This window comes from Cotesia typhae, unplaced genomic scaffold (assembly GCF_013202065.1).
Source record: "Cotesia typhae breed Kobodo isofemale line unplaced genomic scaffold, CoteBio_Ctyphae contig_123, whole genome shotgun sequence".
Lineage (NCBI taxonomy): Eukaryota > Metazoa > Arthropoda > Insecta > Hymenoptera > Braconidae > Cotesia > Cotesia typhae.
The window spans coordinates 3,327,838-3,355,602 of record NW_027423715.1 but is presented as its reverse complement, the minus strand read 5'-3'; the positions used below and the strand labels follow the sequence as shown (position 1 = coordinate 3,355,602).

The window sequence follows — 27,765 nt, the reverse complement described above, 5'->3', positions numbered from 1 at the left end:
TGAATAAAATAAATCTCGGGTGATTGACTGAGGCAATAAATAAATTCCTCGAATCAGTCTTGTAGTTGATATTTATTAGCGGGTTGATAAATTTTTTCGCGGCTCGCCAGTTAACATTCGGCGGAATTTGTCGCAACTTGGAATTAGTTTGACTAATTTGCCCGCGTCCAATTAGAGAAACTAACCAGCTCAGCGTGCGAGCACTTGGAGGCACAACTAAACCGTAAAGTAGGCACTGAAAGAGTAACACACTCGTTATAGTTATGTCAACTGCTGCCGGTTGCATCAACTTCAAGCTCAAAGAAGCTTTACTTCAACTTGGTACATTATTTTTATATTTAACATATTCTATTCCACGAAACGACATATTTTTATTTGTACAACAGCCGTGTATTTATGTGTGTTGATACATTTACGCTCAGTGTCTCAAATTTATTTTTTGTTATTACAACCCGGGTAAAAGTGATAATTTTAAAGAGTAAACATTAAGCTTGCCGTTGGTATTAAGTTTTGTTTAAGAGATATTCAGTTTAAATAGTGTCACACGTCGGGTATGACATGTGTCTGTAGTCTGTTTAGTATTTTATATTAAAGTTAAATAAAATATCATATGTGGGTGTATAAGTAGACAGAGGAGAGAAGAAAGACTAGACTACTGTACTACACATACTTTGCTTGAGAGACAAAATATTTCTGTAGATGTGGATGAGCTGAATTTCTGCGGACGTTGAATATTTCGAGACAAAAAATATCTCTGAATAATGCAAATGTTCTAGAGAAATGAAAATACCAGAGATAAATTAAAATATCTTCTGTAAAAATTATTTACATTTTTTTAAATGGATCATTTGAATATTTTTTAACTAATCTTTATATTTATTTTATAATGATAGTGTTTTATTATCTGTTGATAAATTCATTTATTCAGCTATATTTTTTATCATTTATTAACAGTAAATAAATATTTTTAAAATTAAATTAAAATCCTATCAGCTCACTAATTCATTCCACGTTTATTATAAAAAGTTCAAAATTAATGAATTTGTTCTTCCTACTAGTACTTTTAATCCTATAAGTACTACCAAAACTTATCCAGAAAAATAACATAATTCAAAAGTTGTCAACTATTCTCGAGTTAAATTAAAATAATTAAAATTAATAAAATATGCAGGTAGCCTCGAAGTAATGAGACACAAAAGTTAGCAAACGGTGTAGTAGCCCATAAATTCTCGTGAAAATAGAGTGTTCAAAAAGCTCTCAAAGGAAGCTTATAAGAAAGTTTGCCGTAAATGTCTCTGTCTCTCTTGATCAATGCGGAGAGAAACTCTAAAACTACCCTTATAGTTGTGCAGTTATATAACTATATCACATCCGAACGAAAAGACGCAAGTATCGACCCTCATAATCTCATCTCTGTCTGCAGCGTTTAGTTGCTGATAGTTACCCAACACACACACACACACACACACACACACACACACACACACACACACACACACACACACACACACACACACACACACACACACAAAGTATTTTCCACATTAATATACAAAGTTAAATACTGTACGGATTTATAAAACAGTGTTGTCAGTCTTACAGCACACATGTGTACTGTAGAGCAGATAAGGGAAAAGTACAAGCTGGGTAAACAACTTTGTGAGATACAGCAATACCTAGTGCAGTGTTATCACCGAGTGTGTGGAACATGTGTGTGTCAAACTGAAACTCAAAAGCCTGAGCTTAAAACGGTCTGTATAAATATAATATCTATATATCCAGGGCAACTTTGTTCCTTATGTTAGGTTAAAGCTTCCTCGTAAATGGAACTTCAACATCACATCAAATAGCTTGACGCTGAATGTGAGCAACTTTTTGAGCGTATTTCTATACCGTCCGAGGAGTTTTGTCGATGCAACATTACTGAACATTGCACACTATCGCAGAAATTTTCCAGCTATATACAACATGTAATAGCTAGACTATGTCCATACGAGCTGAGCGACTATACCTACAAATAGCATTTAATGTACAAACACCAAACATAAATATTTATCAACAGCATACATACCTGCTTGCACAATATCTACACTGGCGGTGGTAGACGATAAAAATTAGCGATTGTTTGAGTTTGAGAGGTAACCCGTTTAGTAATGATACCCATGCTCACAGTACATAACAGAAAACTTTTATTATCACTCGTCGATAATCTTTAACCTGATTACTATCACTAGTGTATACCCGAAGAAACTTTTACGTTAAATCTTTTATTAACGTTCATAACCCACATGCACAGCCTTTCTCATTGTCTCGGTTGAATGACCTGGCTGCTCGCTCACGAGCTACATGTATGTATCCATCTCGATCCTCAACATACAGTACTCAATTGAACGTATATTTTATTTACGGCAAACATGTATGGGAATTAATCCACGCAACATATGAATCAATTCTACAAACGCTGGCTCTACGACAAATATCTCCATTAATCTGGACTAATTTCTCCATCCGGTGTTGGTGACTCACAAATTAACAGACATTAAAAGTTGTTTTTATTTTTACTATCAGAAATTACATCACCAAGTCATTACTTTTATTGCGTTTGATTAAATAAAATAAAAGTGTGGCTAAGTGGTAATATCCAAAAGTTAAATATTTATTTTATTTTTTATTACATTTGCATACGGCTTGCTTATTTAACACAGCCCACCAATTTGGACAACAATGCAAATATTATTCATAATTTGGCTTACGAAAGACTGGAGATTATTCTCTGACTCTGATTTTTATTCGGATGAGCTCAGAGCAATGCAACGCCGGGAATAATATTGAGAGCGGCGGTCTGCTGACAGATGGCGCAACCCGATGAATCAATATTCCCTGGTTGGTGGAATGCATGGAAGATTCTGGTTGGCTCGCAAACTTCTACGTGGGCGAAATGTCGAATGGGCTCACCTGAAAATGGGATGAAATGAAAAGAGGATGAGAGGATGGAACATAACCTAGAGATGGAAGATCTATGGAATAAAGGTGCTGTTGAGTATTGAGTTTTGAGCGGCTATGTTTGTCTCTACTTCAGGGGTAGGGGGAGGGGGAGGGGGGGGGCTACTCTTTTCAGGGATAAATTGTAGCAGTCTGTCTGGCAGAGCATGTATATATCCATCACATATCCTCCAACACTGCTCTGCTGCGCAACGAGATTCCAGAATATCGATGTTTCAATATAACGTTGAAGGTTTGCGGTATAAATGGGAGAAAGGAAGATAGTTTGGTGGATTATGCCCAGAATAGTGACATTGATGTCTCTTGTCCTCCCCAGAGAGATTATTCTCTTTGGTTATGCATCACTTCCACTCCCTAATCCATTCACATACGTATAATGTATAATACATAATCATATTCTCTTCTGACGTTAAATGTTAACCGTACACTTGATTGAACTAATTATCATCGACACTGTTCATCTTCATTATGCACAATGTATTAAAATATATATATATCATTACACTGATTATTATTATTTATTTTTTTTTTTTAATTGCATTAATTATATTTAACCGAGATAACAGTATCCAATATTGAATCAGTTTTGAAATTCATTAAACTGACACAGGGTCGATGGATTTCCGATCAGATTTATTTGCTGGTTGTCTACCTGTGTCAATGTTTCCGATCTATATAAACCAACACCAGCAATTTATTTTTCTGTCGGTGTCTAGGGTTGTGTTTTGTAGGATATTTATTCTTTTGGAAATACAAATCGTAACTATTCTATATTGCCGAGGAAAATATAATTTTATCAATGGATTAAATAAATTCAATCATGAGAGAAATCCTTTTTCCACGGATCCAATTTTTTGTTTCACTGAGTATCAATTGTGAAACGATGCTTTGTTTTTTTTTATCTTCAATCATTTGGGTATTTTACTTTTTAATTAATTTGAAAAAAAAATATTTTTTCGGTTTAAAAACTTTGTTCTTATCTATGTTGATAGAAGGATTTGTTGATATTGAATTAGCTTTATTAATTGTTGATAAATATTTATATTTGTTAGTAAATTAATTTCTTCTCCCAAGAAGAATTTACTAAACACTCAAAATTAATTTTTTATTATTTATAAATTATTAAATTATCAAAATAAATAATTTAATAAACTTCTATCAGCATATCATAAAAATTCTTAAGATATAATTTTAAAAAACACGGATTATTAATTACGATTAATCTCAGCGAATAAAATTTTTTCGATAAATCAATGAATCATATCTAGACTTTAAAATGATAGAATATCACAGACCAAGTATAAAGTTATCGATTAATCATACTTTTAAGCTATTAGCAAATTTGTATAAATATTTTATCAGGAACAATATTGCGAGGTATAGACACTACTCAATGCTATTAATAAATTTGCGTTTATTCTCAATGAAATATATGCTTGATTTATAACGTCGGTGTATACGTACATGATGTATGCCGTCACTCTATAATCCGTATGTATTTATGTAACCTGTCGCTCGTCGATCGAGTTATAAGCAGCCATGGGAATAGCCGAGTTATTTTATAAAACGAGGATTCATTAAACATTTATAGCTCGGATAATTATTTATACGCTTAGTTATTCGTCGCTTTAATTCCATTAAGCATTCAGCCCGTCAAAAGCACACAAAACAGTTTAGAACTAAATGAATTATGTTTATTTGTATGTGTAGTTTACTTGTTTTGTTTGAATTAACGCACTAATCAATATAATTTATCGCATTAATATATTTAATTTGCATATTTATTTATAATTATGCAAATGTAAATACTTATTTTGCTTATGATGAATTAGTGTTACTTCACTTCCGCTCTTAATTATCGAGTAATTGTAAATTGCTCCCAGCATGAATTTATAAATATATGTTAAACGACGCGCTCTTGCGTAAATAATGTTTAAGATATTAAACTCGTTTTTTTTTTTTTTTCCTATTTTTATTGAGCTCCGAGCTCATACATATTCTTTAAAAGCATTTACTTTTTATTACTCTTTAGAGAGGATTATTTTCTCAGGTCCAAAGTTTAAGAGATTTCTTTTTTATGCTGGTAGCCTTAATTAAATATTTATTAAATCACTCAGTTGTCAGATTTTTTTTTTATGTATTTTAAAACCTCAGAGTACATTCAAGTATTTTTTTTTTTCTTTAATAAAATTAAAAATTTTTAATAAAACATCATTTTTTATCTGAAAAAAAATTTTTAATTCAGTTCCAAATTTTTTTTTCTAATTATTCAATTTTTAACTTATTATTTTTAAAAAATTTTCAAAATATTTTTTTATAAATTCTCCAATAATTATTTTAATTAAAAAAAAAAAATTTTTGCCAGAATTTTGAAAGTAGCTGATTAAAAATTCAAGTAATTAATTAAAAATAATTCACAAAACCAAGTGTTTAATTACTACAGTTGATAACAACTCTCAAGATGGCATTAACCGCTCAGGGGCACACTCATCTGAGTTAATCGTCTTGAAGTGGTAGTAACAGCCCATATCCATTCACATTAACAGCAACACATACAAAAATTTCTACATACATTTCAGATAGTTTAAGTTAATATAACTTTAATAAGGCAACGCTTTACATGTCAGAATTTCTTGCCGAGTGTCGCCCAAGGGCCTTTGATCGATTCGTGGTATATCAACATGTCCGTCTTGTTTTTTTCCGTCTACAAAGTACGTACGTGGCATTCGTTAACTCTTTCTGTCTTTTTTAATCCAATCCCACTGCTCTTTACTTTATTATTATTATTATTATTATTATTATTATTATTATTATTATTATCATACTACAAGATATATTAGTTGTTGTGGTTGTTTAAAAAAACTTGATTGAATGATTCTCGGGTTCTTTGGAGCATTCCATTTAAAAATATTTTCATTAGCTTGTCATATGTTAGTAGAGAAAATATTAATATCATAAATGTTATTACTCATTGTTACATACATCTAAATACAATGTAATAATAATTTTATTAAATTCTCTAAAAAAAAAAAAAAAAAGATTTTTATCAATTTTTTAATATCTTTAATTTTTAAAACAGAATATTAATTTGAAAAAAAAAAAAATAATAATAATAATTTGTATTAAATAAAAATTTTTAATTTTCTTAGCGGGAAGTTAAAAATACTATAACATAATTTTAAAAAATTAACAATAATGATAACATCTAAAATTTATATTCTATAAGATAAATTGCTTATGTTATAATATTTATTAACGAATAAATGTTTTTTAAAATTAATTACGAGGGCAAAGAATAATTGGCGATCGATCAATGTCTAGAGTTTATGAAATCACTGTTAAGTCATTGGAATATCAAGCTCCAAAGCGTTATAATAATAAAATTGTCGAGGGATTAAAATCGATAGGCTTGAACGAGCTCATTCTATATCTCTTGATACATATATACACATAAATATAAGTGCTTGTTGCATATATCTGTAAATACTATAGTTACAAACTAGCGATGTTATATTTTATAGTTTCAGATATGATAAAAAAAAACGTCTATTGACTCTAACTAATTTTAAGTATAAAAAAATTTATAACGAAGTTTTAAATTGATTACAAAAAAAATTAAATTTTAATGAAAGAGAAATAATGTTGAATTTTCATTGAAATATTTAATTTAATAATAAAAGTTAAATTACGATCCATTTAAAATTCATTAATCAATTAAATGGAGGGAATGTAAAATTTATTTTGTGATTATGAAACATGTGATGAGTTAATAAAATAATTAAAAAAATAGAAACCTACATTGAACTCGTCAAAAACAATTCTGTAATAAAATTCAATTTATTTTTATCGATACTTGATGTTATATTACACTTGTGATAAAATTTATTGTGAAATTATTTCCGATCGGAAAAAGATAGCGGCATGTAATATAAAAAAAAGCCGTGAAAAAATATTCTTATAAGCAAATTTTTATTAGGTTAGATTTAAAAATATATCAGGCTACTCATAGGAGTAAAAAATAAATTTTAACCACAATTTTTTATATATTTTATAGTTAAGTAGTTGATTAACATAAAAATTTAATTTTAGAGAAGCTTTTTAAACAAATAAAAAATTTAACTCTTCTCTAAAGAGACAATTAAGCGATGATGCGCCACTTGTCGGAATTTTTCAACATTATTTCTATCAAAAAAATGTTTTTAAGAAATAGCAGCTCAATAAATTCACTTAAAAAAATTTAAATAACATAAATCAATTGAAGGAAAAGTAAGGCGTGAAAGTTTTGGCAGCACCAATCGAATGAAAGTAAACGAGCTTTTCAGTTCACCAAAAAACGAGTGAGTTTTATATGTTGGCACTGTTACAAAATGGATTTAGATATGCCGAAATGGGATTACAGAGAGTTTTCTCGGGAAAATAAGGGAAAAAGTGTAAAAACAGCAACACAGCGTTTTTCTCGCGGTTTCAAAAACAAAAATAACAACAACTAAACTAAGAAAGAAATATACGCAGTAATACCACCTGCATTTTATTGCTTTCATTAAAGTTGATTGCTATAATGCTCTCTCTTCGGAGTAACAACAAAAGACGACTTTTTTATTATCATCATTATCAAAGCATAAATATATAAATTTTTTATTTTTGTTTTCCGCGTAATTATACGGCTGGTAATAATTTAACTCCTCAGCTTGCTCGTCATCCTTCATCATCTTCATCTTGGTCATTAATAAATTGAGCTGATCCAGCTGAATGTTTAATGGATGAAAAAAGTAAACACTAAAATGAAATAAAAATAAAATTAGTGAAAAGAAAATCCAATTATTTATGCCGCTAAGAATAATTAATCTACACGAAATAACTTGACAATAGAGTGGAGACCAAAGAGGGCATGGGGATTTAAATATACCTCGGTCTGTGTAATTTAAAGAGAAAAAAAGTGAATTCCACGTTGGTTGTCACGAAATAATTATCTTAGACAGCGTCTTCCATTTTCTTAAGGAAAAAGCGCATCGGGATTATACAGTTTGCTGTTTTATTTTGCCCTTGGGTCTTTTTAGCTCCACAACTAAGTGCAGCACTGCAATAAGCTGGTGGAAGACAAACACAAACACAGAGTCTCGTACTTTATACCATAGAGATTTTATCGCCGCCTTGGATCGTGATTGCAAGCAACGCAGCGCACCAACCTGCCCGGTAATTGGTCCGCAATTAGCCACCAGGGCTACCGTTTCTATTTCCGATGCAATGCTCAGGTTCTACAGATGTAACCAAGATATTTATTACAGTATTCATTATTCATAACCGTCAACTAGCTGATTTGCATCGACATATTCCAGTCACGTCGCTTGCAATTTATAGCCACCAAAAATTTATTAATTAAATACAGAATCAATTTATCAATCACAAAATTAATGTTTTTAGCCAAAAAAAAATTAATTTATTTTAAATTTTAAATTTTTTACTTTTTACTTTTTGTTTAAATTATTACTTCAATTAATTTTTCAAACTAAACAATAATTAGTTCATTAATAATTTTTTAAAGTAAAAAAATATATATTTCAAAACTTAACTCTCTTATAGTGAGACGATTTAGCGATCATGCGCCATCTGTCGGAATTTTTTAACACTATTTTATTTAAAAAATTTAATTTGGCATATAAATTCATATTTAAAGACTAAAAATTATTTATGAATATATACTTTAATTATTTGATGAAAAATTGAGACCTTTTATGACTCAAATCGATAAAAAAAATTTTAATAGATTATAAAAATACAAAATAGTGTAACATATAAAAATCGATGAATAATTATTTATGTAATTAAAAATACAATCAATTAAGGTATCCTCTTGTAGATTGGATTAAGATATTAGAATAGTAAATTGTAGATGGTGAATAGCGGAGAAAATTTAGTAATTAACCGGGCAATAATTGCAGAGTTAAAACCTGCTAGAATATGGAGAGTTACTTGCTAACTATCTTTTCTACACACACATATACAGATAAATATATACATTATAGAGGTAATGTAAGAGTGTCTGCTAGAAACTCATGAATATATTCATGAGAGAGTGAACATGGCTGCCGAGTGTTGAAGAAAAAGAATAAGGGAAAAAAAAAAAATAGCAAGGAGGAGGACTCTCAATCCTCGTACTCGGGTTTCCTGAGACTCGTCTTTCAACTCTGCTTTCTTCTTTGTGCCACGAAACACCTCTCTCATTTTAGCCGTATAAAAGTAAAACTTCGCTGTGAGCAGAAGTATAAGGAGAATTTACTGTATATACCGGTAACTAAAAAATCCTCCACCACCTTCTTTGGGTTTTTATCCGCCAAATATTTATCCAATAAATCGACAATAATGTATACTGCAGGTGGATTTGAATTCTCAAGCTCGTCAACCGTACAATGTGATAGAGGAATGCCGTCGATGTTGATGTCACTGTATATGTATTTATATTTATATTTATATTTATATATACCCTTACATACCAACACACGGTAATTTTTTGTTTCGCAACAAAAGTTAAGACTCAAGTTGCTCGTAAGTACCGCCACATTTTTCCTCTTCCTCTCCATCTACGTTTGCTTCTTTTTTCTTTTCTATCCCATAAAATTGTTTTCCAGGCTCTTAAGGACAAGACATCTCTCAGGAATACTTAATCCTTTTTCCGTCGCCACTCCACCAGACCATAAGATCTATAAACCTGCCTAATACTCACTTTTATATCGTATATTGTACAGCCGATTTTCTTTTATTTTATAGTTTAATGTAATCCTGAAAAATCCCCGTAAAGTGACGTCTCATTTGCGCTAAATCGTTAATTGTTTTTTTTTTTTTTTTCTCTCGATATTATATCATTTGCTGAGAAGTTTTATCGCTGTTGTATTTTTTATGACTACTGTAAAAAAGTACTTTTAGTTCCATTGATAATTTTATGCTGATAGAAGATTTTATCGATATTTAATGAGCTTTAAATGATTTTTTAATATTAGATGATTTCATAAATATTTATTAAAAATTAATAAATATTTTTTAATTGCTAAGAAATTTTTATTTGGAGTTAAAAAAGATTTTTTAATTGTTAAAAAAAAAATTATTGGTAGCTTTAAATAAAATTTGAGTCAAAATTTTATTTTAAGAATTTTTGACACTATAAAAAATCACTTGACGTAAATTTTAGTAATTAAATGCTCCAAAAAATTTTTATTGAAGTTAAAAAAAAATAATTTTGAATCCTCAATAAATAAATAAATTTCCAACTTAAGCAAAAAGTATACTTTCAGCCCGAGAAAAATCTCCCATAGCTCATATATTTATTTAACAGCCTTCTCACTGCTGTCGGTTTTGTTTCGTCAGTATAAGTATTGTTATTGTTAAAAGTTGAGTTTAGCGTCTCGAAAACTTGTAACTTTTGCCATAAACTGAATCTTTTTAGACGGTTCGTACAGAAAACTGATCGTAAAATACTTGCATGCTTCGACATAATATACACTTTCGATACTTATAAAGCTCATATAACACGAGCATAAAACATCTATATCAGGAATAGACTACCCAAGCTTTTATGGTAAAATAAAGTTTTCCACCGGCGATTAGACAATAAAACAAAGCTTAAACACCGGAATATAAATAAAAACATCGCTTAAAAAAAAATAAATAAATAAATAAAATTTTGTAAAACCGTGACAGTTTGAAAAGTTCAGAGCGATAACTTACAGAGTACTTAAAGCCTCTACGTATTCAGGTGCGGAATAAACTCTGAGTAGGCGTGACCTCAGTACTTAGCATTATATGCATGAATATGGAAGTAAAGGCAACGGTCGCTTCTGTAATTATGGAAGCCTCAGCATAAATTCACCGATTTGCATTTAAAACTCCTATTGTAATCCTACAGAGTTAAAGACTGGAGTAAAACAACAAATAGAGATTGAAGTAGAGGTAGAGGGCGCCAAACAAGAGTTCCGGTTAAACTGACTAATGTTAGGATTTCTCTATTAAATATATTTCTTTCCTCATTAGCCATTACCCAGTAAACAGCACTCAAAATATTCAAATTTACTGCTCAAGCAAATAAGACATTTACGGCCAATATTCTCCCTGAAACAACAATTATTAATTCTAAAATTGTCGGTAAATTTATCACCAATTTATTATTGATTTAGAAAATATAAAATTAATTTCTGGATCGAAATAAATATTCAATGTTTTGATTTCAGGATATGTCTGATGTCTGCGTCGGAACAAGTGTTGGAACAATCACAGAACCAGAATGTCTGGGTCCTTGCGAACCTGGAACCTCGGTGACACTGGAAGGCATCGTTTGGCACGAGACTGAAGGAGGTGAGGATCTAAATCATTTCATTTATTTTTATTATTATCGCATGCTCCGCTGGGCTTTAGTTGAAATTTGTTTAAGAATTTTAAGGAACAATTTTTTGACTGCTTCAGCATTAACTCCCAATTATTTTTTTAAGGACTTTTACAACTCCCTTTTCAAACAAAATGATTAAAAATTATTTCACAATTTAAATGGCCATAAGAGATTTAATTTTAAATGACTAGAAAATTAATAATTTTATTTAATCAAGGATAGTTTTAATTTTTATTTTAAATTAGATTCAACATTATATAAATTTTTCAGAAGTTGAGCTTTAAAAGTATAGATAATTTTTAGTTTTGTATAATTATAAATTAATTTTTAAAAATCCAAAAATTTTTCTACTCAAATAAAAAAAAATAAAACTCTTAAAAATTATTTACTTGATTCAAGTAAATTTTTTTTCTGTGTACTAGTTATAAATTCATGATGCTCTTAGCAGAGAATGATTGAAAACAACAAAGACCATCAAAGTAATTAAAATAAATTTTTTGATCCTTTGTTTGCCGCAATACTGTCGTGAAAGCTCTACTCTGAGGTGGATTTTCTTTAGAACCGAGAGACATCTCCATTGAAATTAAATGGAACAATATAAATTCGAGTGCATTATTTTTCCACAGCCCTTAAAACGCCGGTAAAAATGTGAATGGAGAGGGTACAGCGCAAATACGATAAAATTCAGTTACCCTGTCTGTATAGAACAGCTCTAACCCTTTTAAGTTTTCACATGCATTTAAACATGAAATTCATTTTCTTAACTCGGCTGTTGAGAGCACAAGACGTACCTAAAAGCTTCAATCTCCCTTTGCTTTGTACTTAACGTTTTTTTCTATCCGAAGCTCCTAGCCTATCCACGTCTTACGCTTAATAAATAAATATAAACTCTTTTGTTTGCCTGTGCTCCTTATAATTATTATTTTTATTATTAATATTGCAGAGTAGTGTAGACATCCATGTTTTACACCAGACTTTCCATTTATTTTTTAGGTAGCTTATTAAATTTAACTCCGCTGGCATTTAAATTTATTTATCATAAATGTCTGTATCGGTAATCAAAACCTTTCACGATTTATTTATTAACATACAACGCAAATTAGCATGTCATTTGAATAAATGAATATTAACACCGACACATGTATCAATAACGTTTTTTTTACATTAATTAAAAATTATTTATAAATTATCATAGATCAATATTTGATTAAATTACGGCTTTAAAATTTATCTCTTGGATCTTTAATACATTATTTTAATTCCTGAAAATTATATTTTTAATCTCATAATCCATACTATTTACTTAAATCCTCCCATTTAGCTGTAATAACTTTGTCTAAAACTATTTCAGAATAACCAGCCGGCTTTTAAAATTTAATTTTTGGGATTTAAACTCACTTGGATGAAAATTTTTATTTTTCTTACAGTCTAAAATTTATATTTATAAATCATAAAATATATTTTTGTATTTTTAAAAATACAGCTGTAACTAATTAGAAATGTAAATAGCATAATAGGCTATTCACAAATTGTTTGGTGAATGATTTACAAGCGGCTAATGAAGTTTTAAAGACTTTTAAAATTTGTCATAGCCAGTATTATTATTTTAAATCAAGTTAAGTGCTCAAATTTTTAAAGTTAAGTGTAATTATTTGAATTTTTATTAAAAAAAATAATTTTTTTAACGAATAAAATTATTTTCCAAATTTTAATCATCTTAAATTAACCAAAAAAATTTTTGAATTGAGAAATTATTTTTTTTATTCAATCAAATTTTACTTGACTAAAATATTTTTTTTTGATTAAAAATAATCAAACTTGCCAAAAAAAATGTTTTTGTTGAATATTTATTCTCTTAACAGTGTAATTAATTCTAATATAAATTAATTTTTAAATCTCAAAAAAAAATATTGATAATTAAATAATTATCCAAAATTTTACAATTTCAAGCTTTTTTTTTTTAAATATCATTCAAGTTTGAGTTTCCAAAATCCCAAAAAAGGTATCATCAACTTCCAAAGCAAGCATATCATCCAAGTTACAGCTCACAAAATGGAGATTTAATTAATTAGTTTAAACTACCAGAGAATAACTTTAGATACACTGCTCGTTATCTTCAATTAGAGCATGATTAAATTTAAAATAGAGAACAATTCGTCAATGCAATGAAGTAATGATCTGAAAATAATTACCCACAAAACACAATAGATTTATAAATCATGAACCACGGTTGATAATTAACAATCCGGTTATTAAAGTTATACTAGTTAAAAACAATAATTTATCAGGAGAAGACAATAGCGCAAGTGTAAGAGGATAAGGAACTTCTTGCTGGAAGTTTCCATCTTAAATATTTAATGTAATAATTTAACTCATGTAATTTGTAGTCTTGAGAGAGCTCTCGAAGCATCTCTCGGGATTGGTTTTAGACATACCATATACTCCTATATTGTATGTATATACATACACTTCATTATTATTCCTCTTGCAGCTCCTTTGGGCTTAACAGAAACCGATTATATATTCAATTTATGAAATGCTTTTGATAATTAATCAGATGGCTTACATTAAAGTAAAATTATTCTACAACTTTTGATTACTTTAAATTTTAGTTAACAAAAGACCACACAAACCCCGAGTTGATAAATAACAGAGACAAAGAACCGGAGAATAAAAGACTGTTTAACTTAAAATGTTATGATATCATTTTTGAGCAACTTTTTTATTTTTTTCTCAACTTTTTTTTCTTCGGAACAGGCTAGAAATAATACGCCAGGTCAAGGATGTCCAAACAGATGCGAGTATTAGGAAATCCATATATATATATATATATATATATATATATATATATATATATATATATATATATATATATAAAAATACATGTGTATCCATCGAATCTCAATTGAATAGCAGGCAATCTGTCTTCTGGGCATCATTCTCCAGGATATTATTGCCTCTCCAGGACGGGATGGAGAACCCGGTCCCTTGCCAACGCGATCCTCCACCTTCTTTCATCTCTGGCTGCTTTTTTTCTTCAACGTATAATTTTCCCTATCTCTGGCTCGATGCTCGTTTTATTTTAGATTTTTTTATTTTTCTCAGCGAGAATGGAAGCTTGGTATAATATCTCCGATGCTAAATATTCTTGTGAAATAATATACATAAGAAAACTCGGTCTTCATTTCTTTAAAAATACCATCTCTTAACTTTTACATTTTTTTTTTTTTTTTTTTTTTTTTTTTTTTATTACTTATTCTCTTCTATTCTCAGTTTAAAACTTGGGTAGTGTGAAATGATAAAAATTCCCTCATCATGTTCGTCAGTTTTCGCAGATTCACCGTTCGTGCCAACTTTCAATTAGGATTTAATAGCCGACAAATTCATGAGATTCTTTATGACTCGGTATTACATTTTATACCCGCTATTCAACTGAATAAAATTTATTTTTAAACTTTTATTGCCCTTAAAAAATGATTTTTTTTTTTTCTAGTTTACGGATAAAATTTATACTAATAAATTAAGAGACTTTTTTTTAAATATTTTCTCAATCAAAAATATAATTAATTTTTATTAAAAATTATTTCTTCTGTAATTTTATTCAAGTAATTTTTTAACGCTAAAAAATTTTTAAAAAATTACAACTACTTTAAAAAGTCGTTAAACAGATAATTGCCAAAAAATTCTAATATAAAAAAATTTATTTAAGTCAAGAAAATAATTTTGAAAAATTTCATTTTTTTAATTTAAGAAGAAAAATTTTTTTTGGTTTAAGTAAATTTTACTTGATTCAAAAATTTTTCTCTTGATTCAAGTTAATTTTTTTTTTTCTGCGTACTAAAAAACTAAATTTAAACTCAAGCCAAAATTAATAAAACTTGGCAATAGAAAAAAAAAAAAAAAAAAAAAAAAAAAATCCAGAAGGTCGAAAACTAAAAAAAGTCTCTTTGTTTGATATTTGTAGAAGGTAAATATTAAAATAATACACTCAAAAATGTGGCATGTTCCCTGAACTTGTCCTGCAAACAGGATGTCTGATAAAAGCCGTCTAACTCGTCATATAATAATGCAGCTCGACTAGCAGCATAGTAGCAATACCACCAGAGATGTTGCATAGTTTGAAAGCCCGCCGATATCACAGACGTTGATGAAGATGATAGAAGTGGTGATCTGTAGGGAATATCTCGGGACTACCCTTGGAATAGTACCGGGGTTTGCAAGCAAACGCAGCTCGTTATCGATCCTTTCGGGGTTCCCTCGGTCTCTGTCGGCTCTGTTCTCTCTCTTTGATCCTCGGAAAGACACAGAGTACACAGAAGGCTGAGAAGAGAGAGCAAACGAGGAGGTGCTTCTGGCTTCTTGACTCAGTTGGTTCCCTGTGAGCATCGAGGAGGATGAAAGGGAGTAGAAGAAGCTCTTATGCTTCTTTAAAGTGTTCTCGTCATCGAATTTCCCTGCGAAAGCTTCCTTAAACTTTAGCTTCTTCTAACAACATCTTCATCTTGTTCTCGTTCTTCAAGCTTCTATTCTCTTCGCTCGGAAACTTCCCTGTTATTCTATATCCAGGTAAGCAAACAAATTCACTTGCAATAATTATCTCCAGGACTTAAGCGATAAGAGTTGGATCCATTTCCAATATAATACGTGGATATTTAACGTTTTAATCAAGGCAAGGCTAAATTCTGCACCAGAGGGAAGAAGATAGAAGCTGAGGTCTATATACTGGCGGCTGGGGTCTATTGAAGCCCCTCAGCACTCAAACGTGCTCTCGCTTCACCTCAAGAGCTCAAGTTTCTCCTCTTTTTTTTTTTTTTTCTTATTCATCTTGCAACATCTTCTTCTGGATTCTTTCTGGTTCTTCTTCTCCAGTCTTCGCAGGACCACCTTCACTTTACTCGACAGTTTGCTGAACACCAACAGGCTCTCCACCACAGCTATAAATCCCGGCGAGATTTGTTTCCCATTCCACGAGCTTCTTCGCGGTTCACTGGAGAACACAACGTACAATCGGACTTTCATGTTATTCAGAGACGCATACAAGTTTAAGTCGATTGTTTTTATATCTTTAATACTCGACGGTGATCTATCTATACTAAAAAAAAATTTATCTCTATTTTTACAAACATTAAATCCCATAAAAAATTTTTTTTCTTCAATTAAAACGTTTCAACTTTTTGCTCAAACATAAGAAATATTTTAAAACTTTGGAATTTTATATCTTGCTTCACAAAAAAATTACCGACTAGCTTCATAAACATTTTTTGTAGCAAATTAAACGCTCTATATAAAAATTATCATGATTTTTTGATAAATTTACTTTATCAAACGTTATTCGAGGATAAAGTAAGATTTATCTTTACTGTTTAAACTTTCTTTGATCTTCAGTGAAATTATTATCATTTAAATAAAATTTTCTTATCTTTTTTGAAGACTATACAGTTGAAAAAATATTTGTGAAAAAAGTGGAGGCTCTCTCACAGAAAGTCGACGACAGGAATTAAAAATGAATATTTTATTCGATTAATCGACATAGCAAAGTGAGAATAAAAAGTAACTCTCTAGCCATGATGAATTAAATACTCATGTATCTTATTCGATCTCTGTAAATGGACACTCGTGAATCATTAACGGCTATTTATCCGCCTCGTTGATCACACGTTGAGTGAAGATTATGAGAGAGTTATAAAGATAAGTAGGGAACAGATGCCCGATAATAACAAATCAGACGAGGACAAATTATACCCGCTCTATCCTTGTCATTTATTTTTATTTTTGTTATTTCACTTCTCGCTCTATCTTCAGGCAAACAACAGTGACGTCATTCTCTAACCATTGACAAGAGCTAGCTAATATAAGATAAAATATATTTTTCTCACGATGCCTCAATACTATATTTTATTTTATTTATAAACTTTACTTTTTTGAATCTCTGTTACCTTGAATTATTATTATTATTAACACTAACATATATTTCTCTTTTTATTTTTTTAAGTTATTAATAATAAAACACTTTGTTTATTTCTTTTGTCAACATACTTTACTAATATATTTACCAATATAAATATAAGTATTATTTATTCGCATAAATATTCGCAATACTACTGGTGATAATATATTTTATTTATTTAAATAATATAATTATTAAGGTGGCGTAAAAAAAAATTTTTTTTTTTTTTATTTATTTATCAAAGATGTCAATGATAATTAATTTCTTAATTAAAATACATCAGTAATAATTTTTTTATTGACCTAGAATAATTTTTAACTTTATAAAATATTTAAAAAATAAAAAATAATTTTTTTTCCCTCCCCAAAAAATTGCCATCAATAAAAAAATAAAACCCCCTCAAAAAAACAAAACTGACAATTACTATTTAAGATATCCTATTTTTCTGCTGCAGGTGTATTAGTCGTAAATGTAACGTGGCGAGGAAAAACGTACGTCGGTACGTTATTGGACTGCACGAGACACGACTGGGCGCCACCCCGGTTCTGCGATTCTCCAACAAGCGACCTGGATGCGAGGACCCCAAAAGGCCGAGGCAAGCGAGGCCGAGCTGCAGCGAACGCAACGCCCGGAAACGACCTCAGCAACTTCACCGAGACACGGAGTTCCGTGCACAGCAAGCTCCGGAACGGCGGAAAAGGCCGAAGAGGCGCCCAAGGATCTCCAGCGGCAAGTCCGAGCCCAGCGGCGTTCGTTCCCCCACGGCCCGACCCGGCCGCCAAGCGAAAATCTCGCGGCCCCGAAGAGGAGGAAAAGAGCAAGCGAAGAGCTCCCCCTCAAACCCCTCCCAGCGGGTCTCCACCCGCGAGTCCTGTTTTATACGAGTGCCCTGAGCCGAACTGCAGTAAAAAGTACAAAAACCAAAACGGACTCAAGTATCACCAGAACCACGCCCACGGTTCTGCCGATGACGAAGACACCAAGGAAGGAGTCACCAGCATGTCCGAGAACGACGAGAGCAACATCGAAGCTCCCAGTCCCGCAACTCCCGTAAAGTCTCCAGTGGACAAGCCGGAGAGCACTCCAGTGAGAGCCTCCAGTCCGCCTGCAGCGACGCTTCCTCCAGCTACGCCTACTCCCCCTCCCAGAGTACCCTCCCCGACGGCCGATCCGCCGACGCCGATTCTCGCCGACAAGACGAGCATAGTCAAGCCTGGAGTCCTCAGGTTCGGGCAAGACGACCTTCCGGCGCCTGCAGCCGCTGCAACGACGGTTCCTCCAGCGACGGTGGTTCCGCCCAGCCCCAGACAGCCCCCGGTGCAGCAAGTCTCGCCAGCGAACCCCCCACCACAAAGTCCCAGTCCCCATCCGAGTCCGCATCCCAGTCCTTCGCCCAGGCCCGTACCGTCGCCGCACTTACCGACAAACATTCCTCAGCCGATAAATATACCTCAGCCCCCACCACCGAGCCAGGTGGTGCAGCACCAGCCGCAGAACCAGATCCTCCAGCCGCAGAACCTTACTGGCCAGCCGATGCAGCCTGGACAGCTGATGAGTCCTCAGCCCCAACTGCAGCCGCAGTTGCAGCCCGCTCACCAGTTACCCCCGGTCCAGCATTCCGTTCAGGCGCAGCTGGGCCAGCCGGCCCCTGCTCACATGGTCCACCAGCCCGGTCTTCCACCTCAGCAGGCCCCGCCTCAGCAGCAGCCGGGTCTTCAAGCTTTAAACCAGCACCCAGGCCTCCAGGGGCTGACGAATCAACTGCCTCAACCTGGGCTACAGAGCACGCCTCCTTCTGGCCACCCGGTTCAGTCGCACATGCAGTACCCCACCGTGGGGCTACATCCCAAGATGCCCCAGTTCAAGGTTAAGCCCACGGCCGCGCTGATGCCCGAGCAGGACAAGTCCAAGGACCCCAGGTCGTCGAAGCCGCAGGGGTACAAGAAGAAGTCCAGAAAGTCCCCGGGTGGAAGCCCCCACCCGTCGCCCCTTGAGGCCCCGATCATCGACTCCGCGAGGGAGGATGTCCAGAGTCCAGCGTACTCTGATATTTCAGACGATGGCGCGCCGGTGCTCGAGGCCGAGTCTGCTGACAAGCTCAAGCAGGGCCAGGAGAAAGACGTCAAGGCTGGGATGCAGACCCACGTTCCTCAGCACTATGGAATGTTCCCGTACTACGGGCAGCCCCCGTACCTGGTACCCAGTGTCCAGGACAAGCCTGGCGAGCAGAAGCCCAGTGATTTGACCCCCAAGCAGGATATCAAGCCGCTCAATATACCCCAGATGCCCCTGATGGCCAGCTTACAGAACTCCGAGAAGGAGAAGAAGGAGCTCAGTCAGCCGCCGCCGCCGCAGCAGCAGCAGCAGCAGCCCCATTATTATAGTAATTATGGAGGCTACATTCCCCCTGCCTATTCCTACCAGCCCCAGCCGGTCGCCCAGCCCCAGCAGCCGCAGCAGCAGGAGATAGTGGATAGGATGGACGAGCAGAAGAATAAAATTAAGCAGGAAGCTCAGCAGCAGCAGTCCAGTATCAAGGACAAGCAGCATGAAAATCATCAGATTCTTAAGGAGAGCATTGAGATGAAGAGCCAGATGAGTCCTTATCATGTCTATCACAGCGCGCAGAATCAGAGAGGGCCACCGGTTCCTGGACCTGTTCAGGATGACCGAAGGTAGATTTTCGATTTGAGATAGTATTTTTAAAGCTTTGTACGCTAAAGAAATAAATAAACTTTTTTAAATTGAAATGATTTTTTTTTGTTTGTTGTAATTTGTTATATATTGAGAAAAAAAAATTTTTAAATCAATTTATTAGAATGATCTATTTTAATTATTTATTTTTTGATAAAAGAATATCAATATTTGTCATCATTATAATAGGCTATTATAAAACCAGCTTTGTTTGAATAAAATAAAGATTATTTTAATCAATTCCACCAATTCTTTATAGAATATATTCATGATAATTATCAATCATAAAAATGTATTTTTTTTTCTCAGTGTATTTAGTGAAAAAGTTAAAATTTTTTTAAAAAATAAATTCTTTAAATATTTTAACAAAATCAAAAAATTAAAAAATATTTATTTTCTCTAAAAAAATTAAGAAAAAAAATTTTTTAATTCTTTCAAGATTAATAAACTCTTTAAAATCGTATTATCTGTTAAAAAAAATTTATTTTTTAATCAATGAATTAAATTAAAAGCCAGGAATAAATCTAATAAAAAATTTAATTTTAGGTATTACTTGTACCCGGGTGAGCAGAGGCGAAAAGAGGAGCCAGTGAAGCCCCCGCAGCAGTCAAAACCTCCACCCCCGAGTCCGAAGCACCAGCCAAAGCAGGAAAAGCCACAGGACCTCGGAAAGAGCGAGGAGTCGAAGAATAAGCAAGAAGGCGTGAAACCGACAATGGAAACCCAGGGTCCACCACCGCCTCCAACTTCGCAGTACGCGTACATCCACCACCCGAGCTACATGCCTCCCCAGCACTACGGAGTACCGTTCGACCCGAACCACTCAGTGTACCGGGGACTGAGTCCGATGCTTATCCCGGGGCCGTTCTCGGGGAACCCGTACCTCCTGCCGAGGTTTCACGCCCCGGAGGACCTGAGCAGGCCCCAAGGCGGGAAAGCGCTGGACCTCCTGCAGCACCACGCGAGCCAGTACTACTCGACGCACAAAATCCACGAGCTCCAGGAGCGAGCTCTGAAATCCCCGACGCCGAAGACTTCAGCGGCGTCGGCCACTCCCTCCTCGGCGGGTCCAGCGCCCGCAAGGCCGCCCAGCGGTCCTCCGACCTCAGTAGCTGGCGGACCCGGGCCGCCTCCTGGACAGGGCCCTCCGCAGGGAAAGCAGCAGCCGAACAACCCTCAGCAGCAAGGACCTGGTGACAACGGCAGCGGGAACCTCGGGAAAGACACGAGATCTCCGCCTCCCCAGAGGCACGTCCACACTCACCATCACACCCACGTCGGGCTGGGCTATCCTTTGATACCCGGACAGTATCCCGCGCCCTACGGAGGTAAGCCACTTGTCAGGCCCTGACAGTAAGGCTTCAGGCGATCCGCGGCTCCAACTCAATAAATTAATCATTGAAAAAATATTTATTATTTTTAAATTATTGTGAATTAATGCTGGTGGCCAAACAATCCCCGATCTAATGCGCCTGATGTTAAGTACACCACTTGAGACACTCCTTGACGATAGGAGAATAGAGGAGATTAATGGTTGCTTACTGACACGCGATAGGTACAATGCCCCCATTTTTATTAACTAAATTAACACGCGATTTTGTTCAGGCTTGTTATAAATCTTCAATGTTAATATTATTATCATTTTTATTATGATTATTATTATTATTACTATCATTTTATTGTTATTATAAAATGCGTTCCAAGTGTTGCTAAATCTCAGAAAAGGTTACTTAATTTTTAAACGGTAAGCCGAAAACTACAATTGTTAATTTAATAAATTTTATTTTTTCAAAATAAAATTTTATTTCTTACCGTTTGAAAATTTTAAATAATATCTAGAAAATTTTTAAACTTGGGCCTCTCTAAAAGTCTAGTCAATTGCAATTGCATTGATAGTTTGTTAAATAACTTTAAGTTTTTATTATCAATTCAAAATAATTTTTTCTTTTTTTGCTGTTGCAATTGGGTTTGAAAAAGTCAAAGCTTTTATAAGTTTTAATAATTTAAATTTCAGCGACTACTGATAGATAAATGACACCACAAATTGTACTGCAAAATCAAAAATTGAACTTTTACCAGGGCATGATACTTATTATATTTTTAATTAATACCGCGATCGAAACTTAGGGTAGTTGAGACTGTGATAATTCGTCTGATAATTGTCTCGAAAACTGTCGGGAGTTAAGTATCAAATACAAAACTACCATATGGATTTATTACATACATTTTATAATTATATATGTGTTTAGCGGGAGCTTAGACGTTTTCCAAAAATCTGATACAAAATTTAACTAGAAAATAATTTTATTATTATTTTAAAAGCCTTTCACTGCCAGGATTCCCACAGAATCCCTTTTAATCGTCTGTATAAGATTCCTCTATCTTCCTCTGAAATGAATAATTGCCAGATAATTATCCTTACCATTACCTCAAGTGTCTCAACCCTTGTCATGGCCAACCGACCGCGTTTTCGTATTTTATTTATTATTTTTTTTTTTTTTTTTTTTTTTTTTTGTTTGAGAGCTGGAGTCGGGCGGGATCGCTGGTAGTTTATTTATTTTATATCATTAATTTATTTATTTTTTTTTTTTTTTTTTAACAAAAACCTCTTGCCGACTGACGATCTTTCAATTTAATTAATAATTAATAATTCTTGTAAAATAAAATTATTTCTTGAAACTAAAAAATTTTTTTTTAATTAAATTTTCTACAATTTTTTAAATAAATTATTACTAATTATTTTCTAATAATTTGTGTAAAAAAAAATTATTCCTTAAAATTACAATCAAAAATTTTTTTAATAAAAATATTTAATTAAATTTCTTACAATTTATTTTTTTTAATAAAAATGTAAAATAAAAAAAAAAAAAAGAAATAATAAATTATTTTACACGGGAATTATAAAATAGATGATAATTATAATTATAGCGAGGATAGCATAAATTGCAATAGTAATTGTTATTCGGTGTTGATTAACGAGACTGGCAAAGCATGTCGGATCGCAGTCGTGCACGAGGTCAAAACAAAGAGCCATTAATGCTATATAATACTAACGTGAGATGTTATATATATATAACATATATGTAAATATAAATTGTATGTATGTTGCAGCGGCCGTGCTGGCGAGTCAGCAGGCTGCCGCAGTAGCCGCTTCGGTGATCTCGCCCTTCCCGCCCAAGTGACCCGCGGCCCCCGGTCCCGGCCCCGCCGCCGGAAACTCCGCACAAACCCACCACACGCACTCCACCGCAACCGCCGCTGGTAGTGGACACTCGCACGGGAACCCCGGCAGACAACCATAGGACTGTACTGCGTTCGACGGACTTTAAACCCAATGGATCATCCTGATATTGCCGAGGCATAACTACCGATCCCAGCAGTAATCATCATTATCATTATTTTCATTGTTATTATTTTCACTATCGCTGACAATTATTGTATCAACTCACCATCAATGCACACACTGCATCCTTATTTTTATTTTTCAAATTTTAGAATTTATAATTTACTTTTTTAAGACATTTACTTTTGCAAGACAATTTTTTTAATATTAAAAATTTTTTTTAAATAATTCAGATATTTATTTCACTATAAAATTTTTAATTAAAAATTATAAATTGATAAAAAATTAAAAAAGGAATGCAGTAAAAAAATAAAATTGTAAATAAAAAAAAAAAAAAAAAAAAAAAAAAAAAACGCGTAATTATCATCCTAGTCCGGGACAACTCCAAAGGTATACGTATGTGGGACGATTATTAGTTAGCCATTAAACAAATATATATGTATAAATAAATATATATATTTTTTTCATTAAAATACTAATATTATACGGATAATAAAAAAGAAAATAAACGGTTGCTTCCATGAGAAGAACAAACCGGCTGATAAAGATCTCGATATGCAGCTCGGCATAAGCTGGCGGTATTACTTAACCCGAGGATTAATTAGCAACAATTATAATTATAAATAATGAATAATTAATGAATATATAAAATAAAAAAAAAAGGCTTTTGGCTCTGGCATTTACTTTTCAAAGTCCAATTTAGAGGGGGACCATGCTAAATTCTAAAGCACCCTGTTTTTATCGACTCGTAATTTAATTAATAATTAATAATAAATTATAAGTAATAAATATTTGTGTAACTTAGATTTTTTTATTAATTGATATTTTTTTAGCAACACTTTTATCTCTTTTATCAATTACTATTTTATTTTTCTAATTTAGCGTCATTAATCGACTGTGATTAACGATCATTTAAAAATCTAAGTTTTTATAGTTGACTTTTAATAAATAAAGAGAATAGAGAACGTTCAATGTAATAATAATGGTAAATAATTATTTTAGAAAGGTCTGGGTTCCGGCAACCTCGCCTGGAGACAATATTGCTCCTCAATTGTAAATATTGTAATTAAAATTAGTTTAAGAAAAAAAATTAAATACTTATACATATTTGTATGAATAATTAATAATAATAATAATAATAATAATAATAATAATAATAATAATAATAATAATAATAATAATAATTTTAGGGATCATGTAATAAATGGTACTACCCGTAGTATGTATTATTCACCTGTGCAAATTATTACTGTAATAAGAGACGTATTACTCTGTATAATATCTCGCAGACACTTCACGTAACTTAAAACAAAAAATAAAAAATAATTAACAATTATTAAAAAATCCTTTTTAATTTTTTGTGAGAATTAAAAACGGGGAAAAAGCTATACGTTGATGAAGTGATCTGCAATTATTTTAAAATAAAAAAAAAAAAAAAGTAAAGAGTAAAGAACAAAGTCTCAATGGTGATTAACGACTTGCTTTTTTTTCAAGTCTTGGTAGACTGAAATGCTCACGATCAGACACTTTTTTACGTGAGTTACACAAATATTTAATATTAAGCGTATTGATAATTAATAATTAATAATTATTAAATAAATTGATGGAATATCTTTTTAAATTGTATGATAATTTAATAACGTATGTAATGTATGAATTTTTTATGTATGTAAATGGGTATGAATGATTAAGAGTAATTGTGATTGTGATTATAGATTATAATATAACCATAATTCACTGTCCGATATGTATTTAACTGTAAAGATAATAACTGGCATACGTTTTATTTTTTTTTTTTTTTAGTAACTGCGTTAATTTTTAATGGATAAATTTATCTCTAGAAAATTTATTATACATAAATATGAAGATATATATAAATATAAATATAAATACACTGTAATATTAACGTGACTAGCGAGTAAGAACTATAAATATAAAAAAAAAAAAAAAATATAAAATAGAGCGTATGCGTGGATACTTCTTAAGGAAGAAATAATGATTCTAAATAATTAAGATGCGTTATTATTAAGTATAAAAATGTAAATCGAAAAGTAGAACGCTATTTGTTTACTAAATAATGAAGAAAAAAAAAAAAAAAAAAAAAAACATGAAAATATAACTAGCTAGTGATGCGATAGTAGGTTTTAAAAATAAAATAAAATAAGACCAGAGAGGCAAAGAATTAAGTAGTGACAAAAAATTGAATAAAAATAACAAAAAAATCAATGTATTATTAATAAAAAATATATATATAACTAAATTTAGGTGAATACATAATACTAGGATAATTATTATTATAATAATATTATAATTATATGATTATTATACTGTATTATTTTATTATAATTTTATTTTACTATAATTGCCATTGCGAAATGACAAGTGTATGAACGCTTTGTGTATCCTGTACCAGGATGCGCAGAGTTTTTTATTGGACTGCATAGTGTCGCAAATGCCAAATCAAAAATTAATTGCATAATTATCAGAAACTTTAATATCGAGTAAAACGCCTCAGTTTTAATGAGGTCAACCGGAGAATTAAGGGTAGGCTTTTAACAAAATATTGCTGGTGCTGTGCTGTGATTTTTATAAAAATAAAATTAAAAAAACAAACATTTTAAAATATTAACAACTTAAATTTGCTTTTATTAATATTATAAATTAACGTTTTATTTAAAACGGAATAATTAAAAAAAAAATAAGTAAGCTTTTTATGGAAAATATACAGATAGCCTAAGTACCTGGACCCTGCCCTAATCTCCGAGTTTTACCAAAAAAAAAAAAAAAAAAAAAAAAAAAAAAAAAAAAAGAAAAAAAAAGGATTTTAAAATTATTCCGGAAATTGTATAGGCTGTACAATGTATTTGCTTTTAATAAATAATAGATTGTTAATAAAAGTAATAAGTAACGAGCTACTGAGTTGATAATCGAGTGATTGGATGACATTTAGCTATTTTTATTCGGTTACACCCGCATCGAGCCTTATTGTACCTACGAACGTTAATAGAGGTAATTAATAAATAATAAATAATAATAATAACGGCGTATCCCTTGTAATAAATTGAAATGTAATTAGAAAAGTATAAAGTTAAAATAAAAATAACGAATATTCCATTTATATATAATTATTTAAATAATTGCGGTAACTTAACCTGGGGATTGTAATTAAATAAATACCAATTATTCAAATCGTAACTGACTGAAAAATATATTATAATGATAATAATATTATTGACTTCGCTAATTTATCTCCTTTGTTTCTTTTTTTAGAATGAAAACATAGTTAATGTGCTTTATATAATTACTCGAACAAATATATAAGAATTAATGGAGAGAAATTAATAACAATAACAATAACGTACAGAAGCAAATACAGAATACAGACAGTCGTCGTTATATTGTAAGATATTGTGTTCAGATCCAGACTATGTACTCTGACTCCCTTCCCAGACATTTTATTATTATTATTATTATTATTATTATTATTATTATTATTATTATTATTATTATTATTATTATTATTATTATTATTATTATTATTATTATTATTATTATTATTATTATTATTATTATTATTATTATTATTATTATTATTATGATTATGATTATTATTATATATTAATAAGATATATTGTGCACTATGCTCCGAAATTGTCCATACAAATAAAATATATTGAAAAATCTCACCTCTTTTTTTTTATTTCTTCACACTGTTGTTAATCACTACTAAGTTAGCAGTCGCTTGAGTATTTTTTAATTTTAATCAAATTCTAAAATTATTTTTAAAGAATTGCATTTTTAATTTTTAAATGTCAATTTTTTTTTGTCATAAATTATTTGTAAAAAAAAATTCTTAAAATTATTAAATATCTGCCAAGTTAATTTTCAACTCCTGTTAGCTTTAATCACTGATAATTATTATTTAATTAACATTAAGATAAGCCAATTATATATATATATATATATATATATATATATATATATATATATATATATATATATATATATATATATATATATATATATATATATATATATATATATATAATTGATATATATATATATATATATATATATATATATATATATATATATATATATATATATATCAATGAATATTTATATTATTCATAAATGTTAATTGAATATAAAATCAAGATAAATATGAAAATTAATTCAGCCGACATCTAAACTTTTTTAGAATTTATTTTATTAATAAAATTATTACAAAAAAATTAATGACACAATGAGCAAAAAAAATTAATTTATTAACAAATTGCATTTTTTATTAATTAAAATTTCTACCTGTCAATTTTAGCTGTAATTTATCTGTTAAAAAAAGATTTATAACTAAATTCAGTGTTTCTGACAGCTGAGAGAAAAACTAAAAATTTTTAAACTTAA

General features: G+C 31.5%; 1 protein-coding gene across 4 annotated transcripts in view; it reads left to right on the top strand.

The window, feature by feature from the left end:
- The window catches only part of LOC141537276 (uncharacterized), a 78,913-nt gene extending 51,866 nt beyond the window's left edge, over positions 1-27,047 (top strand). For all 4 annotated transcript variants that reach the window (XM_074258184.1, XM_074258167.1, XM_074258175.1 and 1 more), the window contains exons 3-6: positions 11,223-11,346; positions 17,779-19,999; positions 20,565-21,346; positions 23,130-27,047. In XM_074258184.1, the coding sequence (XP_074114285.1) occupies positions 11,223-11,346; positions 17,779-19,999; positions 20,565-21,346; positions 23,130-23,200 (3,198 nt within the window). In that variant the 3' untranslated portion in view covers positions 23,201-27,047. The remainder of the gene's footprint in view (positions 1-11,222; positions 11,347-17,778; positions 20,000-20,564; positions 21,347-23,129) is intronic.
- The last annotated feature ends 718 nt before the right edge of the window (positions 27,048-27,765 follow it).